A 20,855-nucleotide genomic window follows, 5' to 3' on the forward strand; every position below is an offset into this window, starting at 1 on the left:
AGCGCGGGATATCAGGAACGGGTCGGGCGTTGGGAACTAGAGAAAGGAGGTGTCCATTTAAGAGATCATCTCCCGTCCTGCTGAAACAAAGATTCAAGTCTCCTTGGTTTTTCACCCTACATCAAGTTAATAAACTATGACGTAGGAGCTTATAGACACAGAACGGTACTAACCATGGCATGGAATGCCTCAAATGCCTAGTAAATCCCTTCTATAGGTAACAAGAGAACTGTGCACCCGAGGACATAGGCTTGCAGATCATCGGGTTGATTGCGCGTTGCACACAAGGAAGTGGATAGGGCTGACGACAAGAGCAACCACGAGGATACCCACATCCGGCTTTTCCGAGATATGAGATTGAACTCGCCTGAAATGACATATCAATTTTCAGATGGAAACTCCAAGTACTATGCAGCAAGGAGAATTTATTCGAATTGTGATCTAGCAATCAATGGTCGGATTTTTTCGGTCAGAGGGCGAAAAATCCAAAAGAAGTGAGGGGATCATGAATAGATGAATAACGTGAAGGGAATTTTGAGAAAGTACGCACAATTAAGGGAAGTAAGAAACCTGCTAAAGATTATGCCTGACTGTATATATACTACAATCTTACTCCCCTTATTTTCCTCTTCCTTCGAACTCTGCAGCTTCTCCTTCAGCCACTTCTTTGACTTGTCGTCCTGCTCCTCCTGCGCCACCGCTAGTCACTCATTATGAATTCAGGTTCATGTTATTGATCCATGTTGATTCCGTTGATTTGATTGCCACCGAAACGATGCCGTGCTCCTGGGTTGGTGCCATGTTTTTTAGAAGACTTTTGCAAAAGAAGAATCTTTTCGAGCTGTCGTGGTATTAAAAGCCTTTCTTCAGAATTCATTCCTAGGCTAGAAAAGGAAGTAAGATGCATGGTTGTAAAGGCAATGTGGTATCGATGTGACGATTTGTAGACACCTAAGTGTTTACTTTGGAGGCGCGTACCATTGTATTGAACATTATTCACGACAGGGAATCAGAAATTTTACCGAATTGCTGGGCCGGGCTTAGTCTCTGGGCCGACATAATTTTGAATCATGAGTTTGATAATAGCGGCAAGACGGGCATAGTGACCTATCTCTCTTCAGACGCGCTTTTGGATTTTAAATGTCGGGACGAAATATTTACACTGCATCTTCTCGTCTGTAATTTATGTATTTCTTTCTGTTTCCTTCACTCTGATTCAATCAAGGATCTATATTCTCCGCCTTCTTCCCCTATAAATGATAACTGATCCAATAAAAATGACACTGCTAATGCCTTTCTGCCTCCATTAAAAGTCAGTAAAACCCCTTGGGGATGCACAGCATCTCCAATTCCGGCTCATCGGTGCATGCATGGCTAATAGTTTGGATGTGAGGAGACCAATGAATGGATGGGCGGCCTAGAACCTCGTGAATGCCTTGGGCAGAAACCCAGTTCATCCGCGCCAAAACAAACAACTCCACTTCCGCTTTTTTTCCCTCAAGCGCCAACACATAAACCTTGTCAGTGGGTGACTGGCTCACCGCGACGTGTTGTTGAATCCGGTTGGTTGCTCCGCCCAGAGATTCCGCGCTATCTGCGCTTGGACCCAACCCTGCCTGACTTCTGCCTCATCAGGTGCCTACGATCTCACGATCTGGGATTTCTGATCGCAACCATCGTAACCTCGAACCAACGTTCCTCCACCCGGCTCCACATCCGCTGTGAAAGCTGCCGACCGAATACAGCGTTTGACCCTGTCCGCGCGACCTCGACGACCGAACTTTTCACCTGTTTTAGCTAGGCTGAGATCCGCTCAGCCCTGTCGGAACACGGGCCTTGCAAACATCTGACTCCCGCCATATACCCCTCTAAAGACTTCCTTTCCGGTCTTTACGAAGCTTGCCACTTCCGAGACAACTAGGGGTCGGTTTGCGACAAGGATTTTGAGACTGGAAGACTCGAAGTGTGGGAGAGGGCCTTCTGGCCATATACATACGTCCTGTTCCCTTCTTTCGACACAATTTTGATTCGACAATTCACGCCGATTCCTTTTTGGATGACCATTTTGGAGACCAGCAATTTTCTACGCGACTGTCGATTATGCCATTGAAGACCTTTCACACCCATAGTTCCACCGCAATAAGGAGATCAACATGGTGAAAGCGGATGTCCGTAAGGACTACTATGCCGACCTGGGCCTGCAACCCAGCGCGGAAGCGGAGGATATCAAAAAACAATTTCGGAAACTAGGTGAGCTTGAGCAAGTGATATATCATCGAGGACTTTTAGAAATGCCATGACTGATGCGCCTTACCTAGCTCTCAAATACCACCCTGATAGAAATCCCGGGCGGGAAACGGAGTTCAACGCCAAATTCCAGCTCATCCAGGCTGCTAATGAAATCCTCAGCGATCCAAAAAGACGGCTAGATTATGACAAAGATCGCCTCCGTGCCGGGTATGGTAAATTCTACGAACCAAGCAGTCAGCGCAAACCTCCACCGACTTCCTTTACTGCCCCTAAACCAGCGAGATATCCATTTCCGAGTCGTCCTTATCCATATATGAATGGAGCCTCTGCAGGCGCCAACAGATATGGTGCGCATGCGAGAGCAGGCGCGAGTCAGTGGCAACATTCACAGGACGAGGAACAGACACGGGCCGATGCGTTCAAAGGTTTCCATAACATGAGAACACCTAATTCTCGAGGATCTGGCCCTCAATCTGGAGGAGCCCCAAGACAGCATAATACGCCTTTTGGAAACCAGCGTCCTAAGTCCGCTTATGAAAAGACTTACCGTGAAAACTCGAAGACTCAGAGCCCCTCAAGTCCGAACTCGGCTAAGAAGAGATATGGGTTTGCTCCCGGAGCCGCTGACGGGGATGAGCCACCAGCCCGTAATACTTCGTCATATACAAATAACCGGAGCGAAAGACCTAGCAGCATGTATTTTGACCCTGCACCTTCGCCAACCGCGAGGAAACCTGCGGCCCCCGAGCCTCCACTTCCCCAGGAATTTGAACGGAGTAGTAGTCGCTATGCTAGGACAGGAGGCGAGAAGACGTTTTTCACAAGCTCTGGACTAGGTCGATCATCGACCGTACGCACACCTTCGGGCTCATATCATACCTCGAGTGCACGAACAAATCCATCTAGCCCCAATCCTTCACAGCCGGAACGTCATCGCAGTGCCAGCCCCAAGACCCGACGGGATCGTTCCTATTCATTCTCTTCAACCTCTAGTGATCTGGATGACGAAATCGAAGAAGAGCCGCCCCGCCCCAAGGCTGTACCAAAAAGTCGACTTCGTCCCAATCAGAAATTCAATGGCTTCTATGAACAAGAAGATCATGACCTAGGCACAGGTAAGGATTGTCCTACTCAGCTGAGTACTCATAAAGGATGGCCTGTGCGAGGATACTGAAGAGCTCGTCGAGTTCCCACATTCAATGACTTGACTGCTGACAACGCTCGTAATAAAGGTCACAATTCGGATAGTGCCGCATTTGCCAGAGGCTCTTATCGTCCCGAGCAACAGACATCTACCTCTAAGTATGTATTTCTTTTTCCGTACCGTGGCTGCTCGTCATCTTATCTTTTTTTTCGCAGAACCGATGCTTCCCAGAACGCGACTGGACCACAGCCGGCCGAATTCGCGCGTCGCAGCTCTCATAGTCTACACAAAAAGTTCTCTGCGGATGACTGGAGAGAACACTTAAATACCTTCGATTTCCTTGGAGCTGCCTCCAAAGAACGAACCACATTTCGCAGATCGCCCACTACCCGGGATCGAAGCCGAACAACAACCCAGGCCGATTCGGCACCGCCGCCTTCATCATCGGCAAACCCACCTGGTGTGAGCTCATTTGATACGACATCTTCAGACCGGCCAGCACCTGCACCATTTGCACAAGCCAAATTCTCGGCAGATCACTGGGCTGCAAAACTCAACAATCTCTCTTGGGATTTTTCACAGACAGACAAAACCCAAAATGCGGGCAATACTCCACCGTCTCCAAAGAAGCACTCACGACCAGCCACCAGAATAAGAAGTACTCCCCAGCCCACGAAGGTCACAACCGAGGCGGAAGAGGCCCAGGCAACTGTCGACGGCAAAAGCACACCTACTGAGCCTGAGCAGTCGGCGCCGCTAAACCCGGAACCCATGGACATGGATATTGATGATGAGGTGTCTTCCATGCCACGATCTACCACCTCTAAATCTGAGTATGCCTCTGCTGCTAGTGGTTCTCGGAATACCAGTTATCCAGACCTTTTTGCGCACAATGCAGAAAATACATTTGCAAATGCGCAGAAGTCACAGCCTCCTTCGCGCACAGAAAGCAATACCGCCAGCGCAGAAACTCGAAATCCGCTTTTTGATCTTGAAAACCTCCGGAATACCGCCCCATTTACCACAACCAACAACAGTGGCATCGAGAATCTCAAGGATGTTCACGCTACACTACCTTTCGAGTCACGCGCGAAGCAGCAGACTACAACTAAGCGTGATATTCGCCCACGGTCACTTGACTTACCAAACCCTCCCAAGCGCCCTTGGGCGCCTACTGCTGTTCCCATTGGACCTGGATCGCAACAGTTCTATCTTCCCCGAGAAAAGTGGAACTGGTATGTATCAGCCATGAGCACCTACATGCACGAGTGGAATGCCTTCAACCGCCGCATGTTACTTCACTTCAATACTCGCCAGGAAGCAATTCAGACAGGACTTGCACCCGGCTGGATCAGCGCTGTGGGCGACACGGGTCGCCTGAAGATGAATGGCTCTGGTGGCGACGGCGATGAGGATGAGGACACCAGTGAAATCCAAGACGATATAGATCCGAAGGCGAGCGATGAAAGCCTAGTCCCAGGCAGTGCCAAGGGCGGGTTTAGTGCCTACCTTCGAGGTATTGAGGAAGATATTCAAGTTCGGAAACATTGGGAAGTGGCGTGTGAGCTGCATCGTGAGTGTATTCTTGACCTCGGGCGGCTACGGGAGTGGATCCGCAATGGAGGCAAAGTGGCATAAATGATCTACCACATGCCTTTATATTATTTTTATGACTCATTGGGAAACGCGGCGTTGGATGCATGGGGTCCGCGGAGAGGATGTCTGATTTTTGGGTGTTTTAGTCGCAGTGGATTGTTTCTGCATGTTGGGCATGGTGTCTATTCGGTTAATACCCTGAATATGCTTTGCATCTCATAAATATAATTCGGGCTCATGATTCTTCGATTCTACAATGGACAATACTAAATAGTGCTGTATATGAATATTGATGGCTTTTAGTCAAAAATCCTTAGCCTTAAAGCCTGAGGCAGAAAGGCAACAAGGCAACAAGGCATTAAAACACCAACCCCGCGGGAAACGTGTACTGCCGATACCAATGTTACGCCGGAAAAAAATTACAGTCGCCAGCGTGAGTCACTCGATTCAAACCGAAGACAATTCTGCTGCTTCTCTTTATACCGCAATTAGCAAATCATTTGACTTGACGCTTGGTATGGTTATTTGCTTTCTTGACCGAAGCCGATCGCGCATTGCGTTGCCAGAAGCCACACCGAGACTGACCCGATTCAGATCTTTGCCCCGCCATCCGAAGCCGGACGTACTTCTCTTCTTCTACAATCCCCCGCCACTACGACCAATTGATCGCCAATCGACTTCAATTCCGCGTGTCACAATCGAGAACCCTCTTTACCGGGCGATAACATCATGGTATCCATCGTTTTAGGAAGTCAATGGGGAGATGAAGGTAGGCTGAGCCGCGTGCGAACTCCGCAACTGAAGGACCAGCGCTGATGCGAAAAAGGAAAGGGAAAGATCACGGATATGCTGTCGCAGCAGGCGACTCTTTGCTGCCGTGCTGCTGGTGGCCACAGTAAGTTAAATATGCCTTTTGGACCTCTCTCCCTCCGAGTTCCCCGCCAGAGTTCTTAACCACTTCGTTTTGTGCGATTGAATTAGATGCCGGTCACACCATTGTTCACGAGAACGTCACCTACGATTTCCATATCCTCCCCTCCGGCCTCGTTTCTCCCTCATGTATCAACCTGATCGGCGCCGGCACCGTTTTCCACGTCCCTAGCTTCTTTAAGGAGCTCAAGTCGCTCGAGGAGAAGGGCCTCTCTTCTGCTGGCAAGCGCATTTTCGTCTCCGATCGCGCACACGTCTGCTTTGACCTGCACTCCGTTGTTGATGGTCTGGAGGAGGCTGGTCTCGGTGGCCGTAAGGTCGGCACCACCGGTAAGGGCATCGGTCCCTGCTACAGTGACAAGGCCGCCCGCCGCGGTGTGCGTGTCGGCGAGGTGTTGGACGAGGAGACCTTTGAGCGCAAACTTCGCGCCTTGAACACTTCGTACCGTGCCCGCTTCGGTGACATCTCTTACGATGTTGAGGAGGAGATTGCGCGGTTCAAGGTAAGTTGTAGGGTGTAGCGAGTGAGCATCACCATATTTCAGAACGTGGACTGACCACCCCATCTGGGTAGGAATACCGTACCATGCTCAAGCCCTACATCGTTGACCAGCTCGAGTTCTTGCAAGAGCACAAGAACTCACCCAACATACTCGTCGAGGGTGCCAATGCCTTGATGCTGGACCTGGACCACGGCACATACCCATTTGTGACCTCTTCATCAACGGGCTTGGGTGGCGCCGTGCAGGCTCTTGCCTTGAACCCGTCTAGCATCAAGAACGTCATTGGTGTTGTAAAGGCCTACACTACCCGGGTCGGTTCTGGCCCATTCCCGAGTGAGCAGCTCAACGAGGATGGTGACAAGCTGCAGAGCGTGGGCCGTGAATTCGGTGTCACCACTGGCCGTCGCCGCCGTTGTGGCTGGCTGGATTTGGTCCTGTGCCGCTACTCGCACGCTATCAACCACTACACCGCGCTCAACCTGACCAAGCTCGACGTTCTGGATGACTTCGATGAGATCAAGGTTGGTGTCGCCTACGTCCTGCCTGACGGTAAGCGTACCACATGCTCGTTCCCTGCGGACCCCAACGTTGTCGAGAAGATCAAGGTCGAGTATGTCACTCTGCCTGGATGGAAGTGCAACACCATGGGTGTCACCCGCTATGAGGACCTTCCTGCCAACGCTCGCGCCTACATCGAGTTCATTGAGCGCGAAATCGGCGGCGTTCCGGTCAAGTGGATCGGCACTGGCCCTGCCCGAGAGCACATGATTGCCCGCGAGTAAAGGTATGCACGCTGGATATTGAGGATGATTTTAAGTGTCTACCAGCGGTAGATCTCTTTGCCTTTTTTACTTTTTGCTCATTATTTTTTGTTATTCCTTGCACACAGTACATTGGGGAGTCGTGATTGAATCACGTCCGCTCTCGATTTTCTCGATAACCTTGTTTCTCACGAGTGACGTGTTACTTATTCCCCCAAAAATTGGACATTTTATAGATCAAAAGTGCTTCCCCGTGGACTCAACCCCACTTGCCAGATTTAAGTTACATACTATATCCTTATTGATGGTAGAAACTTCGTGAAATCATGGATATTAGAGAGCTAGATAGAACAGATAACCAACACAAATGTGATACTTGCTGTTATTAGATTCTTACTTGGAGGAGTCTGCTTGTAGTTTTTTACGGTTCGCATATAGAAAGACAATTGAAGGCGATTGAAAGCGTTCACGATCGCTCTATTCGTATCAGTGTCAAAAAGGTCGAAGGGACTCTTTATTAGAGAATCAAACCTGTTGCGCATGGGTTTCAAGTGTGCGAAATTGTTGTCCCCGATGAACCTATTTTATGCTAGATACCAAATCCACGAAGAGATGATAATAAAAAATCATTTGAGTTTGTTCTTCATTAAAGTGTCAATATGTTCCAAAGTAGCAAGGTTGATAAAACATGAGGTGAGAAGCCGAGAAAGAGAAAGAGATGGGTTGTATAGTACAGTCAAGAATGAAGATACAAAGAACGCCGCCCGATGCAAGGATGGTACAACTCTATCAACTCTATCGATGTTCTTGTCTTGCCCAGAGTAGGGCTCAATCCAGCAGAAATGAAAATTCAAATGGGTGAACCAGTCAATCAGTACCAGCAAACTCCCCGCCGGTCTCTTCATAACTTAGCAACTTAGTAATTAGAACGAGCACCGTAGAGGCTACCGTTGCGACTGGAACCGCGACCCTCGCCGAAGCGAGAGAACCCGCCACGGTTGGAACTGGAGCCACGGTTAGAACTGCCGCCACGGCGATCGAAATCACGTCCCCTCCGAACCGAATTCAAGGGGTCAAGATTACGGCGAGGTCCATCTTCGATTCTCAGCTCCTTGACACGGTCAATTCCGAGATTGCGAGCAATGCTGGCCTTCACGGTCGGAGGCTCAGACAGGCAGTAGCCGTTAATGGCTAGGCTATTGAGGGCCTGGACTGCGGTGCGTCGGCTGGAGAAGCTCGAAGTAAGCGTACCCAGTTGGGAACGGTATGTAGTCTCACGCAGGATCGGGGAAAGTTCGTTCATTGCATCCTTGATCTGAGTGATAGTCTCAGCCACGGCGGGAGAGGCGTCCTGCAAGTCACGGGACATGTTCTCCATAGCAGCTGGAAGGGACTTGCTGTCTTCATTTATGGGCAGATCACCCATTTTCTGCTGGAAGAAATCGTATTCGCCATCATGCAGGAAAACCCAGCCCTCGCCGGACTTATTGGCACGACCAGTACGGCCAATGCGATGAATGTAGGTCTCCCGGTCTCGGGGCACACCAACCTGGATGACGTGAGTGACGTCGGGGAAATCCATACCACGGGCGGTGACATCCGAAGAAAACAGGATAGCTTCACTAGCACGGCGGAAGTTGTTCGCACTGTTCGTTCGCTGCGCCTGGGTCAGACGCGAATGGATTTGCAGAACGCGCAGGCGACCTAGAGGCGATCGGCTGCGTCCATCAGCTGAATCGCTACGCAGAGCCCAGAAGGCCTCAGCAGCAAGGTTGACTTCATTTGTGGAGTTGAAATAAACCATGGCCTTGAATGGACGCATGGTTTCATCGACTGCCTGTAGGGCCTGGTAGTTCTTGGCCAGCTCGAGAACAGCAGGGAGGGCATTTTCATATCCACGAAGAAAGACAGCCTTCTGGGGCACCCGAAGATGAGTAGGAACCTCATCTTCTCGGATAGTCTTAACAAACTTGAAGCCCGGCTTCATAGTTCGCTTCACCATCGTCATTACTTCTTTTGGGACGGTGGCTGAGAGCATCAGAGTCTGGCGGTCCACCTTGAAAGGATCGGGAAGGAGATCCTGGATTTGCGCAATCTCAGGGGCAAAACCCTGGTCTAGCAGGCGATCGGCCTCATCTAGAATTAGGGTGTTCAGTTTGGGGGCTGAGACACCGCTGCTGGGGTCCGACAAAATGTCCTTGATGCGGCCAGGAGTACCGACAAGCAGGTGGCAGCCATCTCGTTGGATTCTCATCAAACCAGATCGTTTATGAGTGCCACCGACGGCAGTTTGTACGACTAGACCCGTTCCCTGGGCGACTTTGATTGCCTCAGCGGCGATCTGCTCAGCAAGCTCACGTGTAGGAGAGATGATGAGGGCGCGAATATCGGAAGAGCCCACAAAAGAACGGTTTCTTCCATGAGACTGAAACTTTCTGCTGGAAGGCTTCTTTTGCAGTGTAGGATCGCTGAGAATGTTCTGCAGGGTAGGGAGAAGGAAAGCAAGAGTCTTGCCGGTTCCAGTCTTCGCTTGAGCCAGGCTAGGAGTCAGAGCCAGGTGTTAGCCAGAGGGGATTCTGTCAATGAGTTTGTATTGAATGCATAACAACTTACACATCCTCGCCACTAAGCATTTGATTGATGGTTTGGCTCTGCACCTCAGTCATCGTCTTCAAGCCCATCCGTTCAGTGATGTTGCGGATGATGAAGGGATCAATCAACCCCTTTGTCTTCAAATCTTCGAACTCCGTGACAAGCTCCGACTCACTTGATGTCTGAATTTCCGCAGCAACTCCCGAGGCTGCGGCATTCAGAGCAGGAAATGTGGTGTGAAGCGCACGGCTCAGGACAGGGGATCGGCTGGTCGGAGGCTGCCATTTGAGCAATTGCGACGCCCAACCTATGGACAGCGCGCGCGGGGCAGATGCCCGCAGAGCCTGGGTGACGCCAAAACGGCGAACAGCACCAAGCATTGTGATGAAGAAATTTGATGGGCAAAAGTGATAACTGGTAAAGAGACAAGTTTGCCATCGGCGCGCAACAGGAAAACCAAAACGAAATTTTGGGTCACATGATCCTTATCGATAGGACCTGGGCCTTTATGCCTCAGGCTAGGAGTACGAGGATTCTGTGCGAACTCTCCTTCATCACCTTCTGATGTTGCTCCAGGCGTTCCATGATCATCTAGCCCCCGTCAGTCCTTAAATATCCATTATGATCCTCACCATGCAGGTTAAAACTGTCGATCGCCGCTGCTTTAATGTAGCCCTATCCGAACATCATCATCTCCCCTAAATGGACCTGAGTCAGCGGAATCGGAGTTCGGAAGTCTCACGCTCCGTGCCAAAGAAATGTTAAAACGCGCCAAAGATTGCTAAGCACGTCTTTTTCTCATGGATGAGCTGACAAACGAACACCCCCCGCAGGGACCAGAGGATGCATCAAGTAATCAATGGGGAAAAGCAAAATCAATTTTGCAGTGAAGCTAGGCTCAGTGCTGGGTCTGGCTATGAGGGGCCCAGACTAATCTTATAAGATCGTCGACGGCCCCCAGATCGAGCTTTTTATCCCTTTCTGCTTCTCCTTTCCACTGCCTTGTATTCCGATATGGCTCCTACCAACGTTGTAGTTATCGGTGCTGCATCCGCTGGCGTGGGCGTTGCCCATTCCTTGCTTCAAGGAACTGCCGATGTCAAGGTTGTGCTCATCAACCCTTCTCCCAAATTTTATTGGAACATCGCCGCGCCACGGATCCTTGCGAAGCCAACGGCATTCAAGGCCGATCAGTACCTCATCCCCATCAAGGATAATTTCGCTCAGTACTCTACCGAGAAGTTCGAATTCATCGCCGGGAATGCGACGGGCATTGATGTTGCCGCCAAAACAGTGTCTGTTGCCGTCAATGGCAGCGGAAATCCCCAGTCTCTGTCATACGATTATCTTGTGATCGCTTCTGGAAGTACCACCGCTTCCACAACTGGCGATATCACTGGTATCTCGATTCCATTCAAGCCCTCGAACCGTGACGATATGCAAGAGGTCGTGGAGGCCGCCCAGCAAAAAATTGCCAGTGCAAAGCAGATTGTCATCGGTGGGGCGGGCCCTGTTGGAGTGGAGCTCGCGGGTGAGCTCGCCGAAGCGATGCAGGAGAGCGGCAGCAAAGCAACCATCACCTTGGTCTCTGCGACGGATCGCGTCCTCTCAACGCTCAAACCCTCCGGTAGCGCGGCAGGAGAGAAACAGTTGAGGCAGAAGGGTATCGAAATCATCGCCTCCACCAAGATTATCGGGGCCGAGGCCGATGGGGCCAACGCCTGGACCGTGTCATTGGACAATGGTACGCAACTCTCGGCTGACCTGTACATCCCGACCACGGGTGCCATTCCGAACAACAGCTTCATCCCTGCAGATTTCTTGGATCAGGACGGCTGGGTCAAGGTCGATAAAGAGCTGCGGGTTGAGGCCGAACAACCCTTACCGATCTACGCCGCTGGGGATATCAACAACAACAGCATGCGCCTCTCTTTCAAGGCCAATGAACAGGCCAAGGTAGTGGCCGCCAATATCACAGCAGACATTCTAGGCTCGGGGGAGCGAACGTCTTATGATCAAGGCCAGAGTGTTATGATGGTTGTGCCTGTGGGCTCGAGCGGTGGTACCGGACAATTGTTCGGCATGACCCCGTTCAGCTTCCTGGTGAAGATGGTTAAGGGCAGGGATTACTTTATTTCCAAGGCCGCGGGGGTTCTGGCTGGCAAGGCCTAAGGTGCCGATAGCAGCATCGCTATCTTATGAGATTTGTCATGGGCGAGGAAGAGGTTTATTTCGTATCATTAGATATCCTCATGTTTCTAAGTTTTTAAGCTCGATCACGGTAAGTATATGAATAAGATATAATATTACGTTTTAGCCGGCCTTTTGTACTGATGACTCCTACATGCTACGAATAATTCCGCCGAAATGAGGCATTTATTTTCTACTTGACCTCCTCCTAGTCGCTAGATAATCGCTGGCCCTGAATACAGGCGAGTCATGAAAAAGAGGGTTACGCACTCAATAGTTGAAGATCCCGGAAAGCCAATCGAAATCTGTCGAGAGGAAGAAGCCGCCGAATAGCAGGAGGACCCCACGCATTCCGCTATACGTCCTAATATCCAGATTCACCCGATTCCCTAACACGCTAATTCTTTAGATATCATCACATTGAATATCGCATCCTATCGGATCCCACCTTCATTGGGGAGAAAGCTGGACAACGATGAGGTCTAGAGGCCGAGAAGGGCCCGGCGAAAAGGTAAGTTCTATGAGATGCTAGATGTCAAGGTGAAGGGGAAACATGACAAAGTTGCATAAGTGATGTGATTGATCGTGTGATGAAAAAAACAACAAATGTATGATGTTTTGAAGCAGACGCTTACACTTTGCTCTAGTGGTCCATACTTGACTTACTATTTGGGTCCTCCTTTAGAACTCGCATAAAGAAGGTTTGCGATGAATAATTGTATATCAGCCAAAATACTTGACAGAGAGTCTATTTTTACCAGTATTCTGCCCGTACAAAGGAGATTTATGTGCTCTAGATCTCATTGATCAGGGCTATTCACAGTATCCAGCTTCAGATACCCCTCTACCACTGTCTGCGGCCCATCCGGCACTGCAAACAGCTTGGACGCTGGAGTCAGCGAGAATTGGCGGCTACCTGAATTCTCCGACTTGAGCGGCTGCATCCAAGTCCACGATCCCTCGGCAGGGGCGTCAAGGGGGAGGACAGCAGCAGACGGTGTGACCGTCGAATCTACTGCGGCAGCGGGCGTGACAGGCAGTTCCCCAGGGATCAGCAACGGCCCAACACGGAGGAACGTCCCAATCTGCTTCAGGGCGTCCTGCAAAGCCGCGGGAGGCACGGTGAGTGTCGTTGTGGGTAAGATACCGGAGAAGCCGTGCACGCTCTGGGAGGGATCAATGAGCGCTGCAAAGACCTGTAGCTTGCGGTTATGCGCCGCCATGAACTGATCTGCCTGGTCCATACGGTAGTCTGTCGGATCAATCCAGTATGGTTGGAAGGAGAGCATTTTTGCCGGCACGACCTGGCTGCCCGGGGGCATTGATCCGGGCTCGCCACCGTCTTCACGGGCTCGCCGGCCTTGGCGAGGCTCTATGTCAAGACCATACCGGGTGTAGACGCGGTCGAAGGCAAAATTAGACCCCTCGGTGGTCAGGTTAACATCCTCTGGGATGTACGCAACTAGACCATCGTGCATACTGCGCCTGTCACCTAGCTTGAGCTCGAAGGCGTACCCCAGAAGATCATCTGTAGGCCCGCCGGTGTCCGTCTGGTCGCGCATCGGCGCCGTGGCCAGCTCCAAGGACCAGCCCATTGAGACCAGCGCCAGCGGGCGCCCGACTAGCGCGGGGAGAAAGTCCGCCAGCGTGTCGGGCGCGTGGTGAATGCTCTCGTTGGCCTCGACAACCATGTCCCAGACCTGGTGCAGAAAGGCACTTGACCCGGCCAGGCGCTCCATCAGGGCCGCTAGGTCTTGATTGCGCACGGTGGGAGTGATGTGGCTCGCTCCCCCTAGCTGAGGATGCAACCAGCGACCCTTGGGGCTGGCGCCGACAAGGATTTCGCCGGCCAGGGTGCCGTCACCCTCGAAAACCTGCAGGCTATCATCTTGGAAGTTACAAACTAGCCAGCCCCAAATAGGGTTCTCCCAGGCAGTCAGTGGACGCCAGGCGCGCACCGTGGACGTCTCCTCGCGCACGACAAAAGCCGCATTGAAGCGCGCATCCTGGTTGATGCGTGGGCCTAACTGGAAGAACTGACAGCGCCCTTCGGGTTCAGCCTCGGCGGCATTGGCGAAGAAACGGCCCGGTAGCATAGCGTTACGCTGGCAGGCGAGATCCTCGCTGACGCTCGGGTAGAGCGGGCGTAGGGGCTGGCCCGGCCGCGGGTCAAAGGCACACACGACCTGGCCAAACTTGTCGACAATATTGAACTTCGTGAAGCGCACTTGGCCGTGCGTAACAGGTCGAAAGAGGCCCGATGCGGCATGCCCTTGCGCCATGCCCACTCCCTGCACGGGTAGCAGAGCTGTGTACGGCGTCACGTCTGCGCCTGTACCTGTAGCCAGGAACCCCAGCACTACGGCGTGGTCTTCGGGGGCCAGCTGAGGGAAGAGCAATCCCAGCCAGCGGGAGACCGCGGTCGAGTCAATGGCCGCGGGTGTGGAGTGTGTACCGCGCACAAGAGTCAGCAGGTGGTCGGTGATACCCTCTAGCTCGGAGGAGAGCAGGTCCGTCATGGCGGCCACGGCGGTACGGACTGCGTTCCGCCCCTCTTCTTCTAGCGCTAGTGTGTCCGGGTGTGCGCGCTGGAAGACCTGATTGACCAGCGTCGTCAGCGCGCGTGGGCCCTCCGGCAGGATGTTGCTACGACCACTGAGCCCGCGACGCGTTGAGCGTATAGCCACCCCCGAGGCGGCGTCGGTTAGATCAACGTCGCCCCGGATAGCGTAACGAACAGTGCCGTTGGCGGTTTCCTTAAGAGCCCAGTGATGGTAAGGAATATGGAAGTAGTCGGCCTCCCATTCGATGAATAGAGGAAACCATGCCTGCTCGCTGGTAGCAGGCTGCCACTGCAGCTGTCGCCGCTGCCAGTTGCCTCGCTGTAGGTCTTCAACACAGGCGTACACCCACTGCGGCAGGCTGGTCAACTGCGATCTAAAAGCCGGCCAGTCGTCATCGTCGTCATCGTCCTCTTTAGTCGTGGCGGCTGTCTTAGCCATTGACTGTATGAGTTGCGTGTTGAGCTGTACTTCCATAGTATCCTTGGTAAAGTCCTCTGGCCAGCTCGATTCCAGCCCCCGCAATAACACAGTGGGATCCCGGGCGCTGAAAAAGCGTCCGCACGGCATCTTATGCGCTGTAGCCAAATTTGGCTCTGCAAGCTGGTACGCAAGCCCGTGCACCAGGCCATCATGGTCTGCGTCCGCCGGGTCGCCACGGTGCCGCAATATAAATATCTTCGTGAGGATATCACGGACACGGCTGCGCGTCGCAGACAGGTTGGCCGCATACCAGCGCTGCATACTATCGAAGCCATCATCAGGGGCACTATCAGGATCGTCCTCGCCGGGGTCGCCATAGCCGGCAGCACGCGCCTTCCACCATTCGCAGAAGAGCTGGTGTTGTAGCAGTGCCGAGTGCCGTAGGGCGCTATCGTACAAAGCCTGGATGGCGTTGAGCTGGCGTAGCTTTAGCTTCGTGTTGGTATCCGGACTGGTAGGAGCTTTAGCGGTTTTAGCGGATGAGGCCGGAGAACCTGCAGGAGCTGTTGATGCTGTAGTAGGAGTAGTTGCCAGGGGTTGTTCTTCCGGGGCGGCAGCTCCTGAGGCAACACGCGACATCACACCTTCAGACCCAGGGGTTTGAACTCCCATTGACTCGTCTGGGGTGGCTGGAGTTTCAGCTTCGGGTGCCTCATCTTTGACTTCATCCGCAGGCTTCTTCCATGTCCAGATATGACCGCCGGGTGCCGGTTTAAATTGGTTAGAGCGCGTCTGCGCCGCGGCACTTGTCTCCTGGCCATCATCCCCGGGGTCCGTTGCTAGCGTCTCGAGGTGCTTAAAGGCCTCCGCTTGCGCCGGGTCTGCCGTTGAAGCATCCGCCGGCGCGGTGACCGAGGCTGTCAAGGCATCTATCAGGTCCGTCCCGATGGCGATGGGCTGTTGGCGGGTAAAGTGCTGTGCGGCCTCGTCCGCCGGAACACGCCCAGGTGGCTCGCTTTTTGACCAGCGCAGCGGCGCGACGATGCCGTGGCATAGCGAGCGCACGCGATGCTTCTTTGCCGGCGCCTCGTCAAGCCAAGGGTTTTCCGGGATATTCGAGGCGTCTACAACAGCGAGCTGAGATAGCGTCATTCGGTGGCTGTCTAGCAAGGCCCGGTTGGAAGCCGCCTTGCTGGCTGCCAACGGGTCATACTGTGACTCGGCGTGGAAACCGACGACAAGATACGAGACGGTAGCGTCATCTAGGGTGCGCCAGGCGTTTCTCGCTTCGTCAAAATAGGACAGGTCGTCGTGAATAGCGAACACATTCATACAGTGATGCTGGAAGTCGGCGAACAACGGGTTGGCGGCGTCGGCAATGGTCAGCGGTGAGTGGTACTGGTTCTCGGGCACCTCAGCCCAATCCTGCAGGGGGTACTTAGCACCCAGCAGCACGCCGTGCTGGGCGTGGGTGCCACTGTCGCGATCGATAAAGGGCGCTGCCTCAGTGTCAAGATCTAGCTGGTCCAGCTCGTCGCGGTCCAGTCGGCGCACGCGGTTGCTCTCGACAACAAAACCACACAGCCGACTCATATCTGGTGGCGCAGACGTGCTATGTACCAGACGCCGGATGACCACCCAGCGATCTGGGACTGCGAGAAACTATTCATCGTCAAATGCCATCACTCAAGATACTCCATCTGGGGAGGGGGGGCTCACATCGGATCCTTCTGGCACACCGCGCTGCTCGCGCTTGCCATTATGCTGATCAGTGCCCGGGATTGACGAAGTAACACTGGCACGGAAGGGCCTGGGTACTGTCCAATGTAGGTAAACACCTAGTCGGTCGCGGCGCGGCGTCCCTGAGGCCAGATCGGCGAGGCGAGAGTTGATGCTGGCGGGTGCGGCAGCGTGCAGGTCAAGATGCGGGATCACATCGTGCTCTAGGCGTGCACCAGGCCCGAGGGCACCATACTCAGGCAATGAAAAAGGTGCAATCCGGGCGTACTCGCCGGCGCATACGGGCTCGTTGAGCACAAAGGCGTCGACCTGCAATGGAATACATACAGCCAAGGGTTTTGCAGTGGACGACATTGTTGAGGGCAGCCTGGGAAAGAACACGGCTGATCGGCATTCCCTTAAGATATGCCTGTGGACCTGGTTCTAGACCCGCCTTTATCTTCGTGTAGACACCAGGATTCAGCTCATTCACATAGACGCAAGTCTGGATATCTAAATCGGGTGGACTTTGCCGTCCGTACGGTACTGTAAGGTAATAGAATACGATACTATCCAGTACGGCAACGCCACCTTGTACTGTACTGTACTGTACTGTACCCACCTAGCCCTAAATCATATATAATCGGACACGAATACCAGTATTCGGGGCAGCAGACATTGCGCCTTCTCCATAATGGCTGACAATGATAGCCCCGACGGGCTTGATGCAGCCGATCCCCCTGCGACAGGATCGATGCGCCTGTTCTCGTCCTATGCACCCGGCCTCGTTGCACAGGATGAACCATACGTGCTGGCCGCTACGCAGACCATCAAGTGCGGCGACCAGAATCTGCAGAAGGTGACCAAATCAGCCTTCACAGTGGATGCACCACGATTTGCCTTGCCAGCGGAAGACGTCCATTCATTCTATCCCCATGAAGGTGCCTCTGAGGCACCCCGCGTCCTGCCGCATATCGTGTTCAATGACCCCCATCTCCCCTGGGAGCGCCGCCCAACGAAGGCCAAGGATGCACCCAGTGGGCGGCCTCCGTGGCTGGCACTGCTGGTTTTCAGCAGTGATGAACTGCTTCTCACATCTCTACCGGGGAAGACAGTCGAAACGACAACTCCGACATTGCCAAAAGGCTCGGCGACACGTAGCCTTACGAACTCTGTCACTGCACTGGCCGAGGCGGATCGTGCGGACGGCTCACACCTGCGCTGTCCCAATTTGGGCGTCCACGAGTCATTTTCGGCCGATGATACGGCCTCATACATTGTGCTGAGCAAAGACACTTTTGAGACGTTGTTGCCTCAGCAGCCCCGGCAGCCGGACACGGCTGTCCCGTTGGAGCACTTCACATACTGCGCCCATGTACGCGAGGTAACCATCGGCAGCAGCACAGAGCCCTTCAGCGTCATCTTCTCACACCGTACAGCGCCTGTTCATGACAGCGGTGCACCGCAGGTTGCTTATGTGCATCTTGTCTCGCTCGACGGGATTATAGACAACCTCGATGAGCGCCCATTAGCATCAGTCGTCGAACAGATCGCTCTGGTGTCGCTCTATTCATGGACATACCGCGCAGCTCCTACGGACCCAGTCAGTTACCATGACATCCTGCAGGCGCTGAACGTCAGCAAGCAGCCGCTGCGACGCCCCTCGCCGGTAATTGACCGACTGACCACGGGCGGCGATAGCTCCGCGACGTGGCTAGCAGGCCGTTTAGAGCAAGGATATACGATTATGCGCCATCATATAATGAGCGGCGAGACAACCACGACGCTGTATCGAGGACCGCTAACGCCACAGTGGGTGTCGCCAGGCCGTTGCCCGCCCACGACCAGCGGCCGCGGCCTCCAGCAGCTAGACGCTCTCGCGGGGATTATGGACATCAGCTACAGCGTCGCCTGGGAGCTCGGCCGCAGCCTAGCAATTGCAGACAAGGCCTTCACGGCGGCTATAATGCGGCTGCGCGGCGATATCTCTGCCAAGGCCGTCGATGGAGGTGCGACCAAGACTCAGCAGACCTTTGCAACCCTTGGGAGTCAAGAAAGTGGCCCAACGCCGGCGCCGACTCCCCCAGTGCCCACGGATATCTACGCTGGGGTCCAGCGTTGGACGACTACCGCCCTAGATGCCCTGGCTGAGCGGGCGGCGCCGAGATCAGCGCCTGCGGGGGCGGCGGTTATGTTGGATGCCCTGCAGGGCCGTGTGCGGACGTGGCTGGCTACCATGGCAAACGCAATGGCTGACTATGAGCTGGGTGGCAGTTCTGCAGCAGCACCGACGATCGTATCGGCACATTGGGCTACCATACTACGATGGATCAAGGCCAAGCGTGCGCTGCAGGGGATTCCATACATCTACTTGTTTCCAGACCCGGCTGTACTACCCATCGAAGCCCTACGCACGTTTTATATCGACGAGAATTGGACCGACGCGCTGATCGATGGTGCCCTTAGCATTGCAAACCATTCCACGCTCGTAGACGACCCGGTCAAGCACGAGATTCGTACAAGCCTCGATGTCTACGTCCAGCGCATGCAAAAAGCACTCCCTGCCGCATCGCCGCTGCTCGCGTGGCGCCCGCGCTGGGGGTTGGTCCTGCGCAGTTCACTAGTTCACGCCTATCCGAACCTGCGCATCCAGCAGTTCCGACGGCGGGTCACTGACGTGATGCAGGAACAGGACCAAACGCCGGGAGTCTTCACAGCACTGGCCGAGGACAGTCTCATCTACTTCCAGTCGCAGACCCCAGGGGCCCTCGTGGCGCCGGACACGGTAGCAGGCATCATCATCTCTCAGCCATTCCACCACCAGCGGTTCTCGGTCGGCGATCAGCTCAATACTCACGAACTAAAGCTGTCATTCAAGCTGTTTGGCAAGCCCGCTGCCGCTGAACGCATTGAGCGTGCCCTCAATGTCGCCCGGTGGACTGCACCCGGCGGTACCGCTCGCTTTGAGTGCCAGCCGCGGCCGCCCAACAAGCCCGACGCGCCCTGGTTTGAGCCCATCGACCTGCCGAATATCTATAACTGGCAGACGCGATGCCTTGACATGGGAGCTTTTGTCCAGGCGTGTCATGCAGTAAATACAGCCGTTTTGACGGATGAATTTCGCGGTGAGCAGCCCGAGGCCACGGCTGCGTACATTGGCGTGCAGTTCAACGACGAGCTACTGATGCTGCAGCTGAGCTATGACCAGCACGAAACAGCCGGTAGCGGCAACTCGCCGGCAAACCTACCAAGTAACGATGCTGAGGCCACTCCGGAAGCCACAGCGCCCGAGGCAGCCAAACTCCCCCAGCGGAAGCTGCGGCCGTCTCTGCTGCCGGGGTTCTCCCCCGTACAGAGTATAGATAATGGAAGGCCGCTGCCGGCGCTCCGCACGGCGGCCCTCGGGGCGGCTGTGCCGACAGTGCCCGAGAACGCGGCCTCGTACAACAACCTATTGCCCCTGACGACATCGCAGCTAGCCAAGGTCTGCTCGCCGCTGTTGCCGCAGCCACAGCGGCACTTTCCTGCAGGAGGTCCGAGACGGTCGTCGATTACACTCGACGTCCTTGTCGGGATCACGGCAATCCAGACAGTGCGCCAGGACATCTTCCTGGCAGCTTTGACAGTGCACATACCTATGGGGCAGATCAATACCAACCTACTACTCCCCGTGACGACACGACCGCACATGACGATGGTCGGCCCCGGCCGGTGCTGGACGCTCGCCTCGCGCGTTACGACAGGCAAACGACACCGCGTCAACCTGGACGGGAGCTGGACAGTTGCAGACGCCGCTGATGAGCACGATCAGGACTTCCTCTCCGTGACCATTACGCCGATGCGCGACAAGCGCCCATTGCGGCTGGTGCAGCATCCACAGCTGAGCTTTGTGCTGTACGGCATGGCGATCAACCCTCTCGCCTGTGAACGAACACTCCTTCTGGTTGAGGAGGAGTACCGGCGGGATTCTGAGGAGGGCGTCTTTGAGGCCGCGGGGACAGTGCACTCGGTGGTCGCTGTGACAAAGGAGCAGTGTGAATGGGTAGGCTGATAAGCCTGAACCCTGACCATCCTGAGTTAAGGGCTAGTGTTAGCCATATTGACAGCTATCGATCTACAAAATCAGAATAATCAGTTTTCGAGAGGATACTTCTGTTTTTGTAGTCAATGTCCCATTAGCTAGACC

The 20,855-nt window shown here is 53.9% G+C and overlaps 7 protein-coding genes across 7 annotated transcripts; 4 read left to right on the forward strand and 3 right to left on the reverse strand.

The window, feature by feature from the left end:
* Positions 1-2,153: 2,153 nt before the first annotated feature.
* On the forward strand, positions 2,154-5,032 carry N7462_005934 (uncharacterized protein; the record flags this gene model as incomplete). The annotated part of the gene is made up of 3 exons (XM_057077652.1): positions 2,154-2,250; positions 2,319-3,365; positions 3,483-5,032. The coding sequence occupies 3 exons, from the start codon at positions 2,154-2,156 to the stop codon at positions 5,030-5,032; spliced, it is 2,694 nt and encodes an 897-aa protein (XP_056933232.1).
* A 687-nt stretch (positions 5,033-5,719) lies between these two features.
* adB (adenylosuccinate synthase ADE12) lies at positions 5,720-7,205 on the forward strand (the record flags this gene model as incomplete). The annotated part of the gene is made up of 4 exons (XM_057077653.1): positions 5,720-5,759; positions 5,817-5,885; positions 5,972-6,423; positions 6,495-7,205. 4 exons carry the CDS (start codon positions 5,720-5,722, stop codon positions 7,203-7,205), a joined length of 1,272 nt encoding a protein of 423 aa, XP_056933233.1.
* Positions 7,206-8,100: 895 nt separating this feature from the next.
* helA (putative DEAD box RNA helicase HelA) lies at positions 8,101-10,156 on the reverse strand (the record flags this gene model as incomplete). Its single annotated transcript, XM_057077654.1, has 2 exons — positions 8,101-9,724; positions 9,798-10,156. 2 exons carry the CDS (start codon positions 10,154-10,156, stop codon positions 8,101-8,103), a joined length of 1,983 nt encoding a protein of 660 aa, XP_056933234.1.
* A 634-nt stretch (positions 10,157-10,790) lies between these two features.
* Positions 10,791-11,948, forward strand: N7462_005937 (NAD(P)/FAD-dependent oxidoreductase; the record flags this gene model as incomplete). Its single annotated transcript, XM_057077655.1, has 1 exon — positions 10,791-11,948. The coding sequence occupies one exon, from the start codon at positions 10,791-10,793 to the stop codon at positions 11,946-11,948; it is 1,158 nt and encodes a 385-aa protein (XP_056933235.1).
* An 818-nt stretch (positions 11,949-12,766) lies between these two features.
* Positions 12,767-16,543, reverse strand: N7462_005938 (uncharacterized protein; the record flags this gene model as incomplete). The annotated part of the gene is made up of 1 exon (XM_057077656.1): positions 12,767-16,543. The coding sequence occupies one exon, from the start codon at positions 16,541-16,543 to the stop codon at positions 12,767-12,769; it is 3,777 nt and encodes a 1,258-aa protein (XP_056933236.1).
* Positions 16,544-16,636: 93 nt separating this feature from the next.
* On the reverse strand, positions 16,637-17,044 carry N7462_005939 (uncharacterized protein; the record flags this gene model as incomplete). Its single annotated transcript, XM_057077657.1, has 1 exon — positions 16,637-17,044. One exon carries the CDS (start codon positions 17,042-17,044, stop codon positions 16,637-16,639), a length of 408 nt encoding a protein of 135 aa, XP_056933237.1.
* Positions 17,045-17,363: 319 nt separating this feature from the next.
* Positions 17,364-20,720, forward strand: N7462_005940 (uncharacterized protein; the record flags this gene model as incomplete). Its single annotated transcript, XM_057077658.1, has 1 exon — positions 17,364-20,720. The coding sequence occupies one exon, from the start codon at positions 17,364-17,366 to the stop codon at positions 20,718-20,720; it is 3,357 nt and encodes a 1,118-aa protein (XP_056933238.1).
* Between the last annotated feature and the right edge of the window lie 135 nt (positions 20,721-20,855).

This window comes from Penicillium macrosclerotiorum, assembly GCF_028827735.1.
Source record: "Penicillium macrosclerotiorum strain IBT 26536 chromosome Unknown utg000006l_segment0_segment0, whole genome shotgun sequence".
Classification (NCBI taxonomy): domain Eukaryota; kingdom Fungi; phylum Ascomycota; class Eurotiomycetes; order Eurotiales; family Aspergillaceae; genus Penicillium; species Penicillium macrosclerotiorum.